General features: G+C 43.2%; 1 protein-coding gene across 1 annotated transcript; it reads left to right on the top strand.

Annotated features, from left to right (window-relative positions):
• Window positions 1–12,831: 12,831 nt before the first annotated feature.
• On the top strand, window positions 12,832–19,355 carry SLC10A4 (solute carrier family 10 member 4). The gene is made up of 3 exons (XM_043572712.1): window positions 12,832–13,997; window positions 14,766–14,976; window positions 18,222–19,355. Exons 1-3 carry the CDS (start codon window positions 13,402–13,404, stop codon window positions 18,732–18,734), a joined length of 1,320 nt encoding a protein of 439 aa, XP_043428647.1. The 5' UTR covers window positions 12,832–13,401; the 3' UTR covers window positions 18,735–19,355.
• Window positions 19,356–19,600: the final 245 nt, after the last annotated feature.

Here is a 19,600-nt window from a genome sequence, read left to right as displayed (position 1 = left end):
TAGGAGCTAGGCATGGCACTAATAATTTATGTTGTATTATTTCCCTTCTTTTTTTTGAGACAGAAAGAGCTTGCATGCAGGAGTGTGTGTGTGAGCGGGGGAGGGGCAAAGAGAGAGGGAGAGAGAGAATCTCAGGGAGGCTCTATGCTCAGCTCGGAGCCTGACTCAGGGCCCGATCTCAACAACCGTGAGATCATGACCTGAGCCAAAATCAAGAGTTAGATGCTTAACCACAGAGCCACCCAGGCGCTCCTATGTTGTATTAATTAGTTCTTAATCCTCACCAGTTAGTCAGGTACTGTCATTAGATGTGGAGACAGACTGAGAGGTCAGCTGTGATGTGTAAGTGGTAAACCCTGAACTTAAATCTAAGGGTCTCTGAACTCAGAGACCGTTTCATTGGGCTAGGAATATTTTTGAAATCTTACAATTCTTGGTAGGATTCTCTGATACCTTGCTACTCAAAGTGTGGTCCTTGGAGTACACATCTCCTGGAAAGCTGTTAGAAAGAACCTCAGGCCCCCAGATCCTGTGAATCAGTATCTACATCTTAACAAGATTGCCAAGTGCGGGGGCGCCTGGGTGGCGCAGTCGGTTAAGCGTCCGACTTCAGCCAGGTCACGATCTCGAGGTCCGTGAGTTCGAACCCCGCGTCGGGCTCTGGGCTGATGGCTCAGAGCCTGGAGCCTGTTTCCGATTCTGTGTCTCCCTCTCTCTCTGCCCCTCCCCCGTTCATGCTCTGTCTCTCTCTGTCCCCCCAAAAAATAAATAAACATTGAAAAAAAAATTTAAAAAAATAAAGATTGCCAAGTGCTGTCTGTATCCATCAAAGTCTGAGAAGTGCTGTTATAAAATATTTTATTTATTTATTTGTACCCCATCACATGTCAAAATAAATTAGCAATATGGTTTCCTATTGTATATATTATCGAAATGCCTTCTAATCTTGAGCCCAATGAGGGGCTTGAACTCATAACTCTGAGATCAAGACCTGAGCTGAGATCAAGAGTCAGACGCTTAGCTGACTGAACCACCCAGGTGCCCCAGAAATACTTTATATCTTGAGTATTGTGATTCACGTTGAGTTATGAGCTTTAATTTATCCATTCAACTAAATTTAGCTGAACTAATTTTATTATTTCTCACCCAGACTATTACAATGATCTCCTATTTGATTTATCTGCCTCCAATCTTTCCTATCTTCTATCCACTGCAAGATATTTTTTTCAAGTAGTGGAATACCTTATTGAAATAAAATTTTGGCAAAAGGCCTACAATGATAAGATAAAAGTACAGCTTCTCCAGCTGAAGTGTGTGGTTTTTTTTAGGGGGGTGGGTGTCAGAGCTCTGTCCTCTTAGCTTCCCCCTAGTCCCCAAGATCCCTCCTGTGAACCCCCAGCTGTCTTTGGAGCACAGATGACCATCTTTGCTCTAGTGGTTCTCAGCCATGGCATCATGACTCTTTCATGATCAATTATGAGGTGCACTGCACATAATTTAGTAATAACTGAGGTACCAAAGTTTGTGATCAAGTCACTTTTTTTTTAAATTTTTTTTTAACGTTTATTTATTTTTGAGACAGAGAGAGACAGAGCATGAACGGGGAGGGTCAGAGAGAGAGGGGGACACAGAATCTGAAACAGGCTCCAGGCTCTGAGCGGTCAGCCCAGAGCCCGACGCGGGGCTCAAACTCACGGACCGCGAGATCATGACCTGAGCGGAAGTCGGCCGCTTAACCGACTGAGCCACCCAGGCGCCCCTGTGATCAATTCAGTTTAAAATAACTTGGAGTGGGGGAGCCTGGGTGGCTCAGTCGGTAGAAGCATCCGACTTCTGCTCAGTCATAATCTCACGGTTCATGGGTTCGAGTTCCATGTTGGGCTCTGTGTTGACCGCTCAGAGCCTGGAGCCTGCTTCAGATTCTGTGTCTCCCTCTCTGACCCTCCCCCGCTCATGCTCTTTCTCTCAAAAATAAAATAAACGTAAAAAAAAACAGTTGGAGTGGATTCAAGTCACGACCTTAACTTACATTTCATTCTTCTTTCTTCAGGATGGAAACCCCTGTAGTAGTTACACATGGGGGGGGCTGGGAAGACATGAACACAGATGTCAGAGTGGAAAATGACTGAGAGTCATGGATTTCGGCTGGCCTTCATGTTGCTGCCGGAGATTTTCCTTAAAAGTATCATCCTCTTGGGGCGCCTGGGTGGCGCAGGCGGTTAAGCGTCCGACTTCAGCCAGGTCACGATCTCGCGGTCCGTGAGTTCGAGCCCCGCGTCAGGCTCTGGGCTGATGGCTCGGAGCCTGGAGCCTGTTTCCGATTCTGTGTCTCCCTCTCTCTCTGCCCCTCCCCCGTTCATGCTCTGTCTCTCTCTGTCCCAAAAATAAATAAACGTTGAAAAAAAAAAAAAAGTTAAAAAAAAAAAAAAGTATCATCCTCTTTGCTTATCAACTCACCCCTCTACAGCCTACAGAATTAAGCTCAATCTGCTAACCCCTGCCTGTCTCTCTCATCTCTTGTCATTCCTCCCTCAACCCCTCCAGGACTCCAGTCCCCTCATGCTAAACGTAGCAGACCCCCCATGATTCTGTGTCTACACAGGTCCTGTTCCTCTGCAGTCCGTGGAAATGGGAAAAGAAACAGAGAGAAAAGCAAATTCCCAACCTTCAGTGCCTGCCTCCAATCCCTCCTGGGGTCCTGGGGTCCTGCCTTTGGGCTCTTTGATACCCTGATGTCGGGCTCTGTCTGGTCCTACATTTGTCTGTGAGATGCAGAGATCTCCTCTACCTCAACTCTGTACCTGCAGGGTCTGGAAGGCAGTGAGACAACTCACTCTTCCTCTCTAAGTGGAGCCAACCAGTGTAAGAAAGCTATCTTATATGTTAGGGTTTTTAGATCCCTTTTTCTTTCCCTTGCTCAAGGTGACACTGGCAATACTCCTTTAAGTCACAGTAAAATACAAGGTGCTCCTCAGGGCTCTAACTTACCATAAAGATTTTTGAGGTTCCAGTTTTCCTATATCAGCAAGAATTATTTATGTCAATTCCCTAAAGAAGCAGAGGTACTTTATCACCCCAATCATTTTCCATTTGCGTGAGATGCACAACAGGAATTTCCTTCTTTGTGCCAAACCCAGCAGCGCACAGGCTTTTTAGAAAGTAATTCATTCATTTGGAAATAGGAAGTGACAAGCGGTAATTGATCTATTTCAGTTTGCTCTCACGGGAGATAGCTTTTATTTATTTGCCCCGTGGCCCCTTTCAATTTACTGTCTGTGTTTTCTAGAAAAGTTTCGTTTTATTTATTTATTTTTTTCTCAAATTCAACGAGGAGCAAATTTTAGACTATTTTAAATCACACGCGTAGACCGCTCTGTCTTCATCTCTACTTTCCGACTATAGCTGAGTGTACGATTTAGGCAATTCCAATGCCCCTGTTTCTTGCCTTTGCTCTCGTCTCAGTGTGTTGTCCAACCTTGTTTATCCTCTGCTTTCCCTCCTCCACAGAGATTTTAATTTCGTTAAAATGTTTTCACTGTGGCTGTGACTCAAGCGGCTCAGCTAGCTGCAGAAACACGGTGTCATTTAACATTCCAACCCGCAGCCCAGACAGTTGCGCATCAGGTCATTTGGAGCAGGACTGTCGAGACCGCTTTGTGACGATGACTGGCAACACCCGGCCGCCGCAACGCAGACTGCGGAAAACCAGCTGGTATGCCAAGGGCAATAATTCCACTTCCGTCACCAGACTACAAATCAGAGCCGAGTTAACAGAAGTGAACGCTGTCACCAGGTGACAATTCGACACCAAAGCCACACTCTCGATTCCCTCTGTGCTGGTTGGATAAGACCACACCCGTTCATCAATCCATCTGCCATCCATTCAACGATACACAAAGCAGGCCTATTTCAGGATAGGAAGTAGGCAAAGGCAACGCTTAGGGCACACAACAGCCCTGGCACAGCTCCCGCTGCAAACATGCCTGTAGTCTCCTGGAGAAGGTAGACTTCCAAAAAATATTGACAGGTGCGGGTGAGGTCCAAAACGGTGATCCGGGACACCGAAGAAGATAGCGCCTGACTCTAAGAGGGAAACGAAAGATGAGTTAAAGGGGCTTACAGGGGAAGTGAGATTTGAAGTAAACGCTAAGGGATGGATTGGTATTTCCCAAAGAAGGACAAAGGATGGCTGTATTCCCAGAGAAACACGTATAGAAAGGCGAGCGACGGCTGACAGCCGTGCCATTAACAAAAGTGAAGAAGAGGAGATACAGGTTTGGGCTGGATAGAAGGAATTCTGCTCTAGGAATATTTGCAGTTATGGGTAGCAGAGTGAGGGCTCAGATGAGATTTGGGGCTAGAAATGGAGATCTGGGAGTAAGTCTCTACAGTGCATAGCAAAAGCCAGATGAGTTCATGAAATCACCTACAAAAGTGCAGAGGGAGAAGAAAAAAAAAGAGCCCATGAGTAAATCTAGAACAGCAACATTTTTTAAAGTGTACTTATTCATAGAGAGGGTAGGGTAGGGGCAGAGAGGAAGAGGAAGAGAGAGATTCCAAAGCAGGCTCAGTGCTGTCAGTGCGGAGCTCAGCGTGGGGCTCATTCCCATGAACCACGAGATCATGACCTGAGCTGTTTATGTCTGCTCCCCAGGTCTCTGCCATAGGCTTCAAATTGACGTTCAGTGGCATATTAGACTCCAACTGGACATTCCAAACATCCTATACTCAACACATCTAACACTTTGCTACTTGAGTCTCAAACTTGCTCTTTTGCCTGTGTTCTATATCTCAGTTCATATCATTACCATCCACCTCATCTTTCAAATTAGAGCTTAATTTTGCTTTGAATCATTTCTCTCCTTCACCGCAAATGTACCTTTTCCTCTCAATTTCCATGCTCACTCTGTGCTATGAGCTGCCATTATTTTCTACTGCCATGGTCAGCCTCCTGCTTGACTCTCTCCCTGTTCTTTGTGCTGTTTCTATCCATCTACCCAGAGCTTGGAGAATTGTCTTTCTGTGTCTTGAATCTGGATATGTCACTTCCCTGTACAGAAAACTTAGCTCACTTCCTGCGGTCCCAGAATAAAGTTCAAGCTCTTTACATGGCAACAATGACCCTAAAAGATTTGCCTTCACTACCCACCTTGCCCCATCTTGTTTCTTGACCTTGCCACTGTGTATGCCTGCTCCATTCCCCGTGATCCCAGGGGAAGTAATGTGCTCCTAAGACTTTGTGCAAGCTGGTCTCCTTCCCTAGAACGTCCTTGGCCTTGCTTTACATGTTGAAAGTCCAGTACTCATTGGTTGGTTAGACTTAGACTCCACAGCCAGAATTGATCTTTCTCATCTCATGTGAACCTGAATATATAAAGTTCATCACAATGTGCCTTGCATTTGTACCCTTAGCTGTATGCTTTTGTTCTCAAGGAGCTGCAAGGTCCTTGAGAACATGAAACGTACCTTATGTCAACCTCCATCATTCTCCTGTCTAGCAAAACACTGGGAGATTAATACAGTGTTTGAATCGAGTTGTTATAACACAATATTATGAAAAGAACTCTGAAATTTTAGGGATCTATGTCTGTTAATCACAGCCTCTGAAAGGTCTAGAGAAATAGAAGAAACTATATATATATATATATATGCGCACTTTGTATACATACCTATACATACATACCTATACATACATGTATACATACCTATACATACATACCTATATGTATCATATGTATTCTAAAATACCAGATTTTGGAGGAAAGTCAGTTATTGGTTAGTTAAGACTAGTTAAAATTAGATTAGTTAAAATTTAGTTAAATCAGTCAAAATCTAGGGAAATTAGTTAAATTAGTTAAAACCAGATTAGTTAAGATTAGTTAAAACTAATATTTGATTAGTTAAGAGAGAGTCTGGGGCACCTGAATGGCTCAGTTGGTTAAGTGACTGACTCTTGATCTCAGTTCAGGTCTTGATCTCAGGGTGGTGAGTTCAAGCCCCGCCTTGGGCTCGGTGCCAGGCATCAGCCTACTTGAGAGAGAGAGAGAGAGAGAGAGAGAGTCTAAGCAAGTATGATGAAAATCATTAGTACCAACTTTCAATCCCCATTTTTCCAGCCCCCATAAAGTCCTTTCAGCACAATTTTACAGAAATGATGGGGGAAAAGCAGTGACTTTATCTACTACCTCCCGATCAATATTCTAGACGAAGTAGGGCAATGGATAGCAATGACAGACACTGGTAAGCAGCAGCCATGGGAAATCATGCTCATATCTATTGAATGGCAAGACGAATTCAATATTGAAAGTAAGAAACAAATATGAAATATAAAATTATTAACAAACCACAGTCTTGTCATAGGATCACGTGAACCCAGAACTCATTACTATTCTCCAACACATATCATTACTGACTAAGGTTAAATGGGCGAGCAAGCTTCTTCTGTAACGGACAAGAGGTTTTAAATTATTCCAAGAGAAACTCACCTTTAAAGAGTGTTTAGGGGCATCTGGGTGGCTCAGTCAGTTGAGCATCCAACTTTGGCTTAGGTCTTGATTTCACAGTTTGTGGGTTCGAGCCCCGCATCAGGCTCTGTGCTGACGGCTCAGAGCCTGGAGCCAGCTTCGGATTCTGTGTCTCCCTCTCTCTCTGCCCCTCCCCTGCTTGCGCTCTGTCTCTGTCTCTCTCTCTCCCTCTATCAAAAATAAGTTAACATTTAAAAAAATAAAATAAAAATGAGTGCTTCGAAATAACATTTCTTAAATTAAAAAATGTTAATGATTTATCTACTTTGTATGGGATGATGAAAATTATAAAAAAAAAACCCAAATCCAAACCAATTAGTGGAGTCTAATTTTAATAAAACTTCTTTTTAAAAAAAAAAAATCTCATTTTTCCTATTTAGTGTATGGTCTGGTAACTTAAGAGGTAATTTTTCAGTTGGGAATCTTGAAAAACATCACTGGAGATTTTTTTTTTCATGTTTGGATCAAATAAATTCTCAGTTTAATATCCTGCTAGAGCTTTGTAGATACTGTTTTCTCCTTCTCGGTTTATCAGATGACAAATGTCTCCTGATACAAGCTTTATGCCATTCAATGATGGCTACGTGATGTCCTCACTACAGTCTTCCATGCATCGAAAACATGTTGAAATGTTAGCACTTCAAGAAAGCAACAGACCTCTCACTTTTCAGGTTAGTTGCCAGTGACGGGAAAGTTAAAGGAGAGATAAAGACAAGGATGTAACTGGTTGAAGGACAGACGATCAGCAGAAAAAAAAAGAACAATCTTTCTGTGTAAAGCAAAGCACTGAAGGGATATGTGGAAAGCCGAGGGCTTCTCTGGAGCAGACTCCGAGATGACATGAGAAGGAGAATCTGGATTAAATCAAATCTCTCCTGATGGCTTTTTGGTAGCGACTAGGAAGTGTACAATTGAATCACATGATCGAACAGCACAAGATGATACTCTTACAAGATGACGGAGATCTGATGCGTTATCAGAACAAGCAGGATGGGCTGGGGGAAAGTCACGGACCAAATTCGTCCCAAGACTGTTCTGGGAATTATTGGGAAGCAGGCTTTCTCTTTCCATGGGGGGTTTAAATTGGTAAGATATACAGGTATCCCTGGCTTTTCAGAAGTTCGCACATGGCCACTTCACTTTTATGAAAGACCTACGTTAGCACCTGTTTGAAAAGAAATCTGAAGAGAATTTTCCCTTTTATGCTAAAACGATAAAAGGAGAAAGAGGAAAATAGCATTCAGAGTTTGTTTTGCAATGAGCTGTGACGGAGGCAGCTCTCCCCCAGCAGTGAGAGCAGCCTCACCAAGATCTTTCCCCCAAGAACTACACTTAGCATCTCAGCAGCAAGCCTTCACAGCTTTGAACTGTGTCTGTGAGCATCTCTGTTTTATCTCCATTTATTACATTCATCCGTCAGCAAGATGTGTTTTAAGTTATCAGAAAAACATAAGACAGTCGATTTGGGGGGTCTAGGAATGCTCAGAAACTTTCCTGCATAGATGAATGGTAATGGCTTCTTCCCTTTATACCATTCCAGCTTACGAAAGATTTCATAGGAACGCTCTATTTGCCGAAAACTGTATGGGGAGTTGTTGAACCTCCCTATGGAGAAAGTATACATGAAAATGAAGATACCAGTAGAGGAAAGGAGAGCTGAGAAATGGAGAGGGACAGAGTCCTCATTTTAACTTGGGAGCCAGCCACAGCTGGAGATTTTTCATTTTCATGAGTCAATAAATGCCCTTTCTGGCCTTAAACCAATGTGACTTAGGGTTTCTGGCACATCACCTGAAATAATTCTAATTTTAAAAAATTTCCAGAAGCAGGGTTGTATTATCAAATTGCTTTGCCCAGAAGCTGTATCAAATACCTCACCACCGTCAAAGGTGTTTGAGTGCTTTTTCCATGGCATTTCCAGCATTAGATGTTGTTGACTTTGAGAATTTTTGTCGGTTTGGTTTTAAGTTTCATATTTTGTGTTTAGTTAACGACTAGAGAAGTACAACTTTTTCCCTTTAATAAAGAGCATACACTTTTTTATTGTATATTGTCTGTCTTTTGCCTATTTTTCTCTATCAACCTTTATTTTCCCTGTGGATTGATTAAAGTGACTTAGCCCTCGACACTTGTGGAATTTATTTTTCCTCTGGGTTTTTTATTTTAAAAATAACATTGCTACTTTTCTCATTATCAAATACTATTATGGCAGAAATTCAGAAACACCATAAAAAATAGAGAAAAAACTAAAAATCACTTTTAAATGTTTATTTATTTTGAGAGAGAGCGTGTGGGGGAGAGGGTAAAGGGCAGAGAGAGAGGGATAGAGAGAATCCCACGCAGGCTCTGTGCTGTCACTGCAGAGCCCCACGTAGGGCTCCATCCCATGAGCCTTGAGACCATGACCTGAGCCAAGATCAAGAGTAGGATGTTTAACTGACTGAACCACCCAGGCAACCCTAAAAATCACTTTTGTTTTTTTAAAAATTTTAAAAATCTTTATTTATTTTTGAAAGAGAGAGACAGACAGACAGAGTGCACGCAGGGGAGGGGCAGAGAGAGAGGGAGAATCCAAAGCAGGCTCCAGGTTCCGAGCTGTCAACACAGAGCCTAACATGGGGCTTGAACTCACGACCTGTGAGATCATGATCTGAGCCGAAGTCTGATGCTTAACTGACTGAGCCACCCAGGCACCTCTAAAAATCACTTTTAATCCTATCACTCAGATATACTATACATTGGAGAAATTCCCTCTAAATTTATATATATTCAATATATTTACTAGAATATAAGTGTATGTGTGTGTGTTTATAGCTTGTTTTATCACTTAAGATTTTATCACAGGAACTTCTCCCTTATTCTTATTATTTCTCTAAATAGATCTTGGACTCTTTTAGAAACCTGGGGAAATTCATGGACTTGTTTTTCAGGAAAAAAAAAGTACATATACAGAAAAGTTCATCATTTCAAGAGGTTCTTAGATTCATGTATGGACTCCAGATTAAGAACTCTGATTATAAACATGGTACTTTGTATCTGCATAGCAGTCTCCTGTATTAGTGTACTCATTGATTTAACCACACTGCAACAGGCTTAGGAGACAGACTTTGGGATCCAAAAGCTTGGGTTCCACTCCTGGCTCTCTCCCTAGTAGGCGATAACTTGCCAAATTTCTAACCCCATTAGGCCTATCGTAAGGGTTAAAGGAGATGGTCCATGCAAAGGCTTAGAAGATTGTCTGTATATAATACACACTCAATGTAGCTTTCATTAAAAAATTATTTTTGGGGGGCGCCTGGGTGGCTCAGTCGGTTAAGCGTCCGACTTCGGCTCAGGTCATGATCTCACAGTCCGTGGGTTCGAGCCCCGTGTCGGGCTCTGTGCTGACAGCTCAGAGCCTGGAGCCTGCTTCCGATTCTGTGTCTCCCTCTCTCTGACCCTCCCCCGTTCATGCTCTGTCTCTCTCTGTCTCAAAAATAAATAAACGTTAAAAAAAATTTTTTTTAATTATTCTTTCTTACTGTTTCCTTATAATGAACACCTAGAAAAAGAATTGCTGGGTCAAAGGAAAAACACATTCTTAGGGCAATTGTTATTCACCAAGTTTCCTTCTCGAAAAGACATACCCCTGGCAGGATGAGAGACTGTCCAGTTAACAGCATCTTTGCCACAACACTATCGTATTTATTTCAGTATTTTCCAATAAAAATGGCATTTAATTGCTTTAATTTCTTTGGTTACTAGTGAGTGTGAATATTTTTAGAAGTATATGGTGATTAGCATTCCTTTCTGTGATCTTGTGTGTCTATTCGTATCATTTGCCTTTTTCTTATTGTGTTGTTTGTTTTCATTAATTTGTGAAACTATTTTGTAAATTAACAATATTAGCTCACGGGGCGCCTGGGTGACTCAGTTGGTTGAGCGACCTACTTCGGCTCAGGTCATGATCTCGTGGTTTGTGGTTTTGAGGGCCCCCGCCCCCCAATCCTGTCTGGCTCTATGCTGACAACTCAGAGCCTGGAGCCTGCTTCAGATTCTGTGTCTCCTTTTCTCTCTCCTCCTCCCCCACTTGTTCTCTCTCTCTCTCTCTCTCTCAAAAATAAATAAACGTTAAAACTTTTTAAAAATTAGCTCTGGATTTTATATGTTTCAAATATTTTTTTCATTTTGTAATTTGCATTTAACTTTTTTCCCTTCTGTCTTTACTGCTGTGCATAAAATGTTTATGTAGCCATATCTAGTGAGCTTCCCATTAGGATTTCTTCTGTTGCTTTTTTGCTTAGGAAGACTTCCCTTATCCAAAGATGATATAAATATGAGCCAAAATTTTTCTCCAGTATTTGGTTGTATCATCATCATTATTATCATTATCATTATTAACTCTTTAATCTATTTGGAATTATTTTTGGTGTTCGGTGTGCAACATAGTTCTAAATTTATTTCTCACCTCCCCAGCCCTCCATTGTATATTTTCCGGGTGCTATGTTGTTGTCTTGCCCTTCTATATATTCTCTCTCCTCTGGATGGGCCGGACCCTCCTTGGTGGCAGCAAGAGTAAAAGAAAGGTAATTGAGGAGGCCACACCAGTAACATACCTGATTGTGAGCTCTGTTTTCTACTCCTGGGGTTTTCTTCCAGTGAAGGAGATCAGAAAGAAGAGGGAGGCTTTCTTTACATTGACAATAACTACATCAGGAGGAGAGATGACCGCTCCGCAGGCCCCAAGAAGCCCCCAGAACTGCAGGTTTACTGTGAGCCTGCTGATTTACAAGCCAGGCCCATCCCTTTCTGCTTTTTGCTCTTTGTCCATGGCATAAATCACCTCCCATATCCCTCCCCAAACCAAGATGGGAGCTAGTTGGATGAGTTGGGCTGCCTCTAATTACCGCTTATTGAATTTGATTGTGGATTTTAATATCATTAACACAAGGAGGGGGCAAAAACAGGGGCGGTGTCTACAGTTAGGCTTCAGCTGGCCCTCTGCCATTTGTGTTCTTGGCTAATCTCATCCTGTGGTTTAAAGAATGTGAAGGCTCAGCAGGGGCCCCTCCTTATTTTGTCCGTTTCTCCGCGGGTCTCCCCTGGATATACTTACTTAAAGAAAGTATTTGGGTGACGTGTTTCATTGTATATCTGAGTATCTTTGTTTTGCTTACATAAGCCTGAATGGACACCTAGAATATTTTTGGTCATGTTCCACTTCCTTCAGAGCTCAATAGATGTCACTGCATGGTTTTCTTGGCTCTACTGTTTTAGGAAAGTATGACAGTATGTTACTTTCCTAAATGCTTGCGCAGCTCTGCCCTCATGGAATTTATGGTCTAATGGAAAAAAGATAGTTTATTTGTGACTAAGAATGCAATATGCTGTGAATGTAATCTTATTTTTCCATATTCTCTGTCATTTTCATGAGATTTGGAGAGGAGAAAAGATAAACACGTGGGCTCAGTCCACCACTGGGAAATGGAAGTCGCCCAGTCTCCTCTGGTGTCAGAAAAGTGGGGAGGGATAAGTTCCCAGGGGGAAGAATCCACTCTGGGGTCCTGGCCCCATGCAGTCTAACCCTGAGCTAAGACTTCTATCTAGAAAATCCTCCTGTTGGCTTTCGCAACTCACCTGGCTTTGGCTTTATGGTGTCTCCAGACAGGTATAGATACCTTCTCAAATGGCTCCACCTCCCTGGTATGCTGCGAGCTCCCTCTCTTTGTAGATGCCTCTGGTGACTGAAAGTTGCTGAGCCAACAGTCCTGTGAACTCTAAATCTGATTTGTTTGGGGGATAAACCTGTCCGAGGCAGGGAATCCCACCACTTTATTTCTTTCTGGTCCTTTAATCCCAATGCCGGGCTGCGCTCATAACACCTCATAAATTTATGGCCACGGAGATATCCTCTCCCCAACTGCCAGTAACTCCCCAAACACATTTTTCCACAGAGCCTTTTCTTAGCAGAGCTCTCCAGGGCCCTCGTTAAGGGCATATCAGATGCACATTCATCCAGACACTACCTGTGGGTTTGGCTGCTGAGGCTGAGACTTCCCTGCACCTCAGATTCCTCACGTGTAAGAACGAGTTAACAGCATCTCTCAAGGCTCTGCTGTGACAATCCGGTGAAATAATGCACACGCACTTGCCAACCCCCCAGTATTGTTATTACTTTCTACTTTGAGTCTGAACGCATTTTATTTAAAAACTGTTAGCAAATTACGTAAAGATTACTTAAAAAAAAATTTTTTTTTAAAGAATTAAAAAAAAAAAAACCTGTCAGTAAATGAAAGCCAGATATTGTGTCTTGCTACCAGAGAACCGCTCACATTAAGTCCGGGACCCTTCTCGATGCTCAGGGTTGCAGGCTCTTCGAACAGTGTATACAGTTCATGTGCATGCATTGATAAGCTTCCTGTGTGTGTGTGTGTGTGTGTGTGCGCGCGCGCGCGTGTGCGTGTCTCCAGATTTCATTATGAAATGGGCAGAGCCCATCACAGAACTCGATCGGCAGCCAGGCACGGTTTTTCTTCTTGTCCTTTGTCAGCTCTTTGTTCCGCCCCTGGCTGCACTCTAACAGAACCACTTACTGGTGATTAAAAGGAGGGACCCGGCGGCGGGGCGGGGCCTGCCAGGCGCCGGGGCCGGGCGATTGGGTTCACCCTGGGGGGCTGCGCTTTAAGTGCCGCCAGCGGAGGACCCCCGCCCCCCCCCACCTCCCACAGCACCCGACGCCGCGGAGACGTCAGCGGCGCGCAGCCGGAGCTCCGCACCTAGCTTCGCCTGCGGCTGCGGACCGACGGACAGGCGGACGCGGGCAGGTGGCACCGCAGGACGCGGGCAGAGGCGCGCGGGGCCGGGGAACAGCGGAGCCGCGGCCGCCCGCCTCGGCGCCATGGACGGCCCCGACAACGCGACGCTGCTCTTCGCCCCGTCCTCGCTGCAGCCGGACAACTACACGCTGTCGCCCAATGCCAGCAGCCTGAGCGCCGGCCCCGACCTGCCCGTCTCCCCTGCCTCCAGCGCCGGCCCCAGCCCCGGGCTCAGCCTCGCGCCCAGTCCCGGCGTCGGTTTCAGCCCCGGCCCCGCGCCCACCCCAGAGCCGACGGCAGGCAGCTCGGCGGGCGGCTCGGCCAGCCTGGGCCCGTCCCTGTTCCCCCACTCCTGGGCGCACCCCCAGACCCCGTTCTGGGACACGCCGCTGAACCACGGGCTGAACGTGTTCGTGGGAGCCGCCCTGTGCATCACCATGCTGGGCCTGGGCTGCACGGTGGACGTGAACCACTTCGGGGAGCACGTCCGCCGGCCCGTGGGCGCGCTGCTGGCCGCGCTCTGCCAGTTCGGCTTGCTGCCGCTGCTGGCCTTCCTGCTGGCCCTGGCCTTCTCGCTGAACGAGGTGGCCGCCGTGGCGGTGCTCCTGTGCGGCTGCTGTCCCGGCGGGAATCTGTCCAACCTCATGTCCCTGCTGGTTGACGGCGACATGAACCTCAGGTACGGGCTGGTCCTTAGGCGTCTTCTCCTGCCAAGCAGCCGCGCTTAGCCGCGGGTTTCAGACGGAGAGGAAGGAGAGGCGGTTGGAGAGAGGCGTGGGAGAGGGAAGACGACAGTGCAGCGAGGGGTTGACGCCTGGGCTTTAGAAGCCGAGGCGGACGTGAAGAGGTAGTGCTGTGGGGGGAGAAACCTAGACGGGGACAGGGCTGCCGACTGCCTTGGGGTTTCCTGCACAGCTCTCGGACCATCCTTCTCCAGTTTGGGCTGTCAGCGCAGGTCCTCGGCCTCTAGAAGACAAAGGGAACTGGGAAGCCTGAAGCTAGGACTCTCCGGAAATGCAAAAGCAAAATAGGGCTACTGGCCCCGATAAGGAAAGTGATCTCATACAGAGGACAATATAATTGAGTTCCATCCAACAAGTCGTGTTCAGCAGCCTTACCACGTCTAACAGGGTGCTTTGGAGGATGAAAAAAAAGAAAGATGTTCTTGCCCTCAGAATCAACCAGACTGTAGCCAGCTCAATAGGCTTTATAAAGCCAGGGGCAGCAGTCCTGAGATCCGACCCCACCCCCCCCCCACCTCCCCATCCTGGGGTTCATGTTTCAGTTGGGCTTAGGGGTGTTGTTCTCTTGGCACCGATGAAACAGGTTCTCACCCCTGACTTCAGTCTCCAGATTTGCAGTCTCTTTCTTTCTCCTGTATCCAATGTGCAAGAGAGACTGTTGGCACAGAGCCCATTCTGAATTCTGTTCATTCCCCTTTCTGCAGCATCATCATGACCATCTCCTCCACGCTTCTGGCCCTAGTCTTGATGCCCCTGTGCCTGTGGATCTACAGCCGGGCTTGGATCGACACCCCTCTGGTGCAATTACTACCTCTGGGGGCAGTGACCCTGACCCTCTGCAGCACTCTCCTCCCTATCGGCTTGGGGGTCTTCATTCGATACAAATACAACCGGGTGGCGGACTACATTGTGAAGGTAAGGTCACTCTTAGAGAGTCCTTGGTCTCTGACCCCTGGCTGAAATGCTAAGAAGTTTGGGAAAGAGGGATAAACTTGCATGGATAAACTTAAAAAAAAAAAAAAAAAAAGTTTGTGCCACAAAGAAAACTTCTACCTTTTGCAGTTGCAAAAAACTCATAGCTTTAATTAAAACATAACTTAAAAAGAGCATAAGTGAGCAATTAGTATTCACAGGAGGAAACATATCAGGAGGGAGAGAGATGAGAGTGCCATTAAGTGGCAACATATTGTCCACTAACGAATCGCGGTGTTACTGAAAATCAAAGCAGGTGAAGTGAAATTATGTGAATTGAACTTGAGCAGTGTTTCAGAAATGCATTCCTATGTTTTAAAAAAGTGGAACTCTAATTCTGAGAAATTGTGTAGAAGGTTTCTTTAAAATGTTTTATTGATTTTCTAAAAATAAGTTGACCCTAATAGGACCAAAAGTAATTTAAAAATCACACTGAGGGAATATCATCCAATGCACAAAATATTGACTTTAAAAAGGCACAAAATAAAAGTGGGTCCTGGATAAAGAATGCAGAATACAGTACTGTTATTAAATCGGTGTGTTTCCTTTCCCTTCCCCATTGCGGTAATGCATGTGGTTTCTAAGGCTAGTGAAAGAATGAGGATTCCTATTATTTTGTGCAATATTTCCAATGTTGCTTTGTTTTTAAAAAAAATGATACCTTTTGTAGCAGTAGAGATTTTGTTAATTGTTGACTGGAGAAAAAATTTAAATATTTGTCAACTAAGCTTTCTTTGAAAACTCAAAAATAGTCAATAAGAGTAAACCATGAGTAGGACTCTCAGTTTAGGAAGTTACTCAAATGAAACACATAACTAATTACTGTAAATGCACAAATTCATTTGGCCAAGTGAAGAGAAAAAGAGTTTCCCCAGTGTTTCAGTTATGTAGATTTAAAGACATAATCTTTTGTGTTTTACTTATATTAAATACATTAATTTTAAATAATTCAAAATTTGATTATTCAAAGGAGCTAACTTTTATTAACGTGAAAAATAATGGGTTCTTTTATGCAAATATAGCCAGCCATGAGTAAAATTGTGCTCTGTAATAAACATATATATTTTGAATGTAATAAATTTATATGTACATGTAAATATGCATATATTTTATATGTTATACATAATATATCTTATTATGTATACATATGTATACATATGTATGTATACATAGATAATCTTAAGACGCATTAAGAACTTATTAAGCTGAATCATTAAGCTAATACTACAAGATCTTAGGAATTCTAAGAGAAAATCAATCAAATAAGTTATTCCCATGCTAAAAACAGATAAATATATTTAAATAATAGACAATTCAATAAGATTGGGTAACTTTGAGTTTAAGGTGAACCTATTCTTACTCCTTAACCAGAACATTCATAAGGTATGTTTTATAACACTTTTACACTTTTGCAAACACTTTAAAATGAGCATTCAATGTCAGTGCTCACCCAAATGATTTAAAATAGTTCAAAAGAAACTTTGGTGCCAGTATTTTCACAATGAAGAATCAGATTTCCTGTCAAAGCTTTTGATGTGGACCCACTTTGAAACTTAATATCAGAAAAGTTTTAGGGGTTCCTGGCTGGCTCAGTTGGTAGAACATGAGACTCTTGATCTTGGAGTCGAGAGTTCGAGCCCCACATTGGGTGCAGAGATTACTTTTTAAAAAAGTTTTGATTTATAATAGTTTGTTTGGTTTCTGCCCATTGTACCTTTGTAGCATGAGCACCTTATATAATAAGCATTTTAGCACTCTCTATGGTAGACTTTTTACCAGCCCAGATACATTTTAAGTGGTTTTTTTAAAGATTATAAAGTATATGCCAGTCCCACAGACTGCAAAGGGGTTTTGCCTCAAACATCCAGTGAACCAGAATCAGCACTTAAACTGTTCTTTTGGATCTCTAGTTTCCCTCACAAACACCTCCTACCCCCATTAAAAAAAAAAAAAAACAACCAACAACTAGCTAATTACTAAAGGAGAATGAAGAGAGGAATTTTTAGGTTTCCACCTTACTATTTACACAGCTTGTCTTACTTGAATGAGTGAACTGTATCAGCCAGACATCAAGATGACAGTGTTCTATACAGTCAATTGTACTGTATCTAAACTCCGTTATATGTAAGAATTCCTAAACATCATTAGAGATGTATAGGTGGGATGTTTCTCGTAAATAGATGAAAAAGGGGTGTTGCAGAATTGCAAAGAATTCCTCACGTCTTCTGTTTGTTTGTTTTTTTTTCACTTACATAATCTAAGAGTTGGTGATTGTTTCAGTGTTGCTATCAATTCCCTGAGATATAAAGTATTTTCAAGTTTGAAAATATCACATACTAAGTTTCATACTTAAAACAATTTTTTTTAATTTATTTGAGAGAGAAAGAGAGCGAGCGAGTGCAATGGTGGGGGAGAGGGGCAGAGGGAAAGAGAGAATCTCAAGCAGGCTCCACACTCAAGTGGGACTTGATCCCACAACCCTGGGATCGTGACCTGAGCCAAAATCAAGAGTTGGACTCTCAACAGACTGAGCCGCCCAGGTGCTCCTTTATAAACGTTTTTTTAAATTTATTTTATAAGTTTCATACATTTTAGTGGCTTTTTATCTCATGGGTTAAACCAGAGATCAACCAGAGATATATCTCTTATGGAAAACATGGGGTCCTGTTCAGGGAAGGTAATTTTTCTTTTCCTCTCTCTGTTCATCAGACCATACTTGGTATATCAGGCTTTATTCTAACTGCTGTTTAGAAGAGGCACATTCACAAATTAAATACATGTTCTGAACAGTCAGGACTCCCACCACAGAGTTATGTGAAAGTCTAGAGACAATCTGCTGGAGACGAGTAGCCTTTTCTTCCTGTTTTTTAAAACAGAAGTCTGGTCTGTGCTGCTCCCGGGGGTCTATCCAAGACGATGGCTAGTTGTTAAAGAAAGCAGATTGTCACTAGACATAAGGACAGGCCTCCAAACAATCAGAACTGTCCAACTAGGATCTGGACTCCTCCTGATGAGGTGACCCATCCATCCTCAGAAGTGCTTTGTCAAAGACTGCTTAGGGCAAAGATCTCCATTTTGTGTGTGAGGTGAGGCTACATGGGTCTCTTCTCCCAAGAGCCGAGGATTCTCTTGCCTGAATTCCTTTCCGACTATCTTGTTTCTGACGGCTTGTCATTTTCTATTACTAGGTCTCCCTGTGGTCTCTGCTAGTGACACTGGTGGTCCTTTTCATAATGACTGGCACTATGTTAGGACCTGAACTGTTGGCGAGCATTCCCGCAAGTGTTTACGTGGTAGCAATTTTCATGCCTTTGGCAGGCTATGCCTCAGGCTACGGCTTAGCTACTCTCTTCCGTCTTCCACCCAACTGCAAGAGGACCGTGTGCCTGGAAACAGGGAGTCAGAATGTGCAGCTCTGTACCGCCATTCTAAAACTGGCCTTTCGGCCGCAGTTGATAGGAAGCATGTACATGTTTCCTTTGCTGTATGCCCTTTTCCAGTCTGCAGAAGCAGGGATTTTTGTTTTAATATATAAGGTGTATGGAAGTGAGATATTACACAAGCGAGATCCTCTAGATGAAGATGAAGATACAGACATTTCTTACAAGAAACTAAAAGAAGAGGAAATGGCAGACCCTTCCTATGGCACAGTGAAAGCTGACAATTTAATTATGATGGAAACCACTCAGACTTCTCTCTGAACACGGAGATACAGAGGAGTTTCTATCTTGCTGAAATGTTACTTCATATTTATGATGTTTTTCGTCTGTGGTAGTGAATGTGGTTTACATAAAGGGTAACACATGGTTCACATTATCATACATGTAACAGTTATGACCTTCTTCCCGTTGTAAGGTTGTATTGGTGTATTAACCAAGCACTTTTGCAAATTACACATCAATGTCATAATACAACTTGCACCCGGGACTGCTGAAGTAAAGCCTGAACATGTTCATGTGCTCTTTGGTTTTTATCATTACCAATTTCTAGGACTGTTTCAAATAGATACACTCTTAGAAAACAGGGTCTTGGAAATGCAGAATTTGGGTGCACTCTTATGGTAGTAAAAACAAGTTTTGTTTTGTTTTGTTTTTGGTAAAACATAACTTGTAAAGCAATTTGTAAACCATAACTGAGTTGAATGTAATTGTTGTTAGAAAAAAAAAAGTGCTTGCTCCATGTAGAAATACCTGACAATGTTGAATTTTGATCTGTATTCAAAAAATCCCCAAACAGGTCAACTAAACAATGAAATACAGTATTTTATTGTCAAACCTGTATCAAATCAGAAAAAAAATACATTAATGCATTTGATTACTTGATCTGATATCTATTAGTAATGAACAGCTATCATTTTTTCCCCCCCAGGGAACAAGGTATTGTCTTCTCAGCTGGGGACTGATTTTGTCTCTGCACTTATGTAACACACCCCAAATCAATCTTTTAGAGGGATGGTTTGCTTAGGAAAAACTGTAGTACGATCCACCCCAGAGAAGAACAATAGACTCTCCGCGTGAAGTGGAGGGGAGGAGAGGACGTGCTTCAGGGTCGAGAAGAGAAAACAGTG

This window comes from Prionailurus bengalensis, chromosome B1 (genome assembly GCF_016509475.1).
Source record: "Prionailurus bengalensis isolate Pbe53 chromosome B1, Fcat_Pben_1.1_paternal_pri, whole genome shotgun sequence".
In the NCBI taxonomy this organism is placed as follows: Eukaryota; Metazoa; Chordata; class Mammalia; order Carnivora; family Felidae; genus Prionailurus; species Prionailurus bengalensis.
Note: the sequence above shows the minus strand (reverse complement) of the source record. Positions and strands in the feature narration are given on the sequence as shown.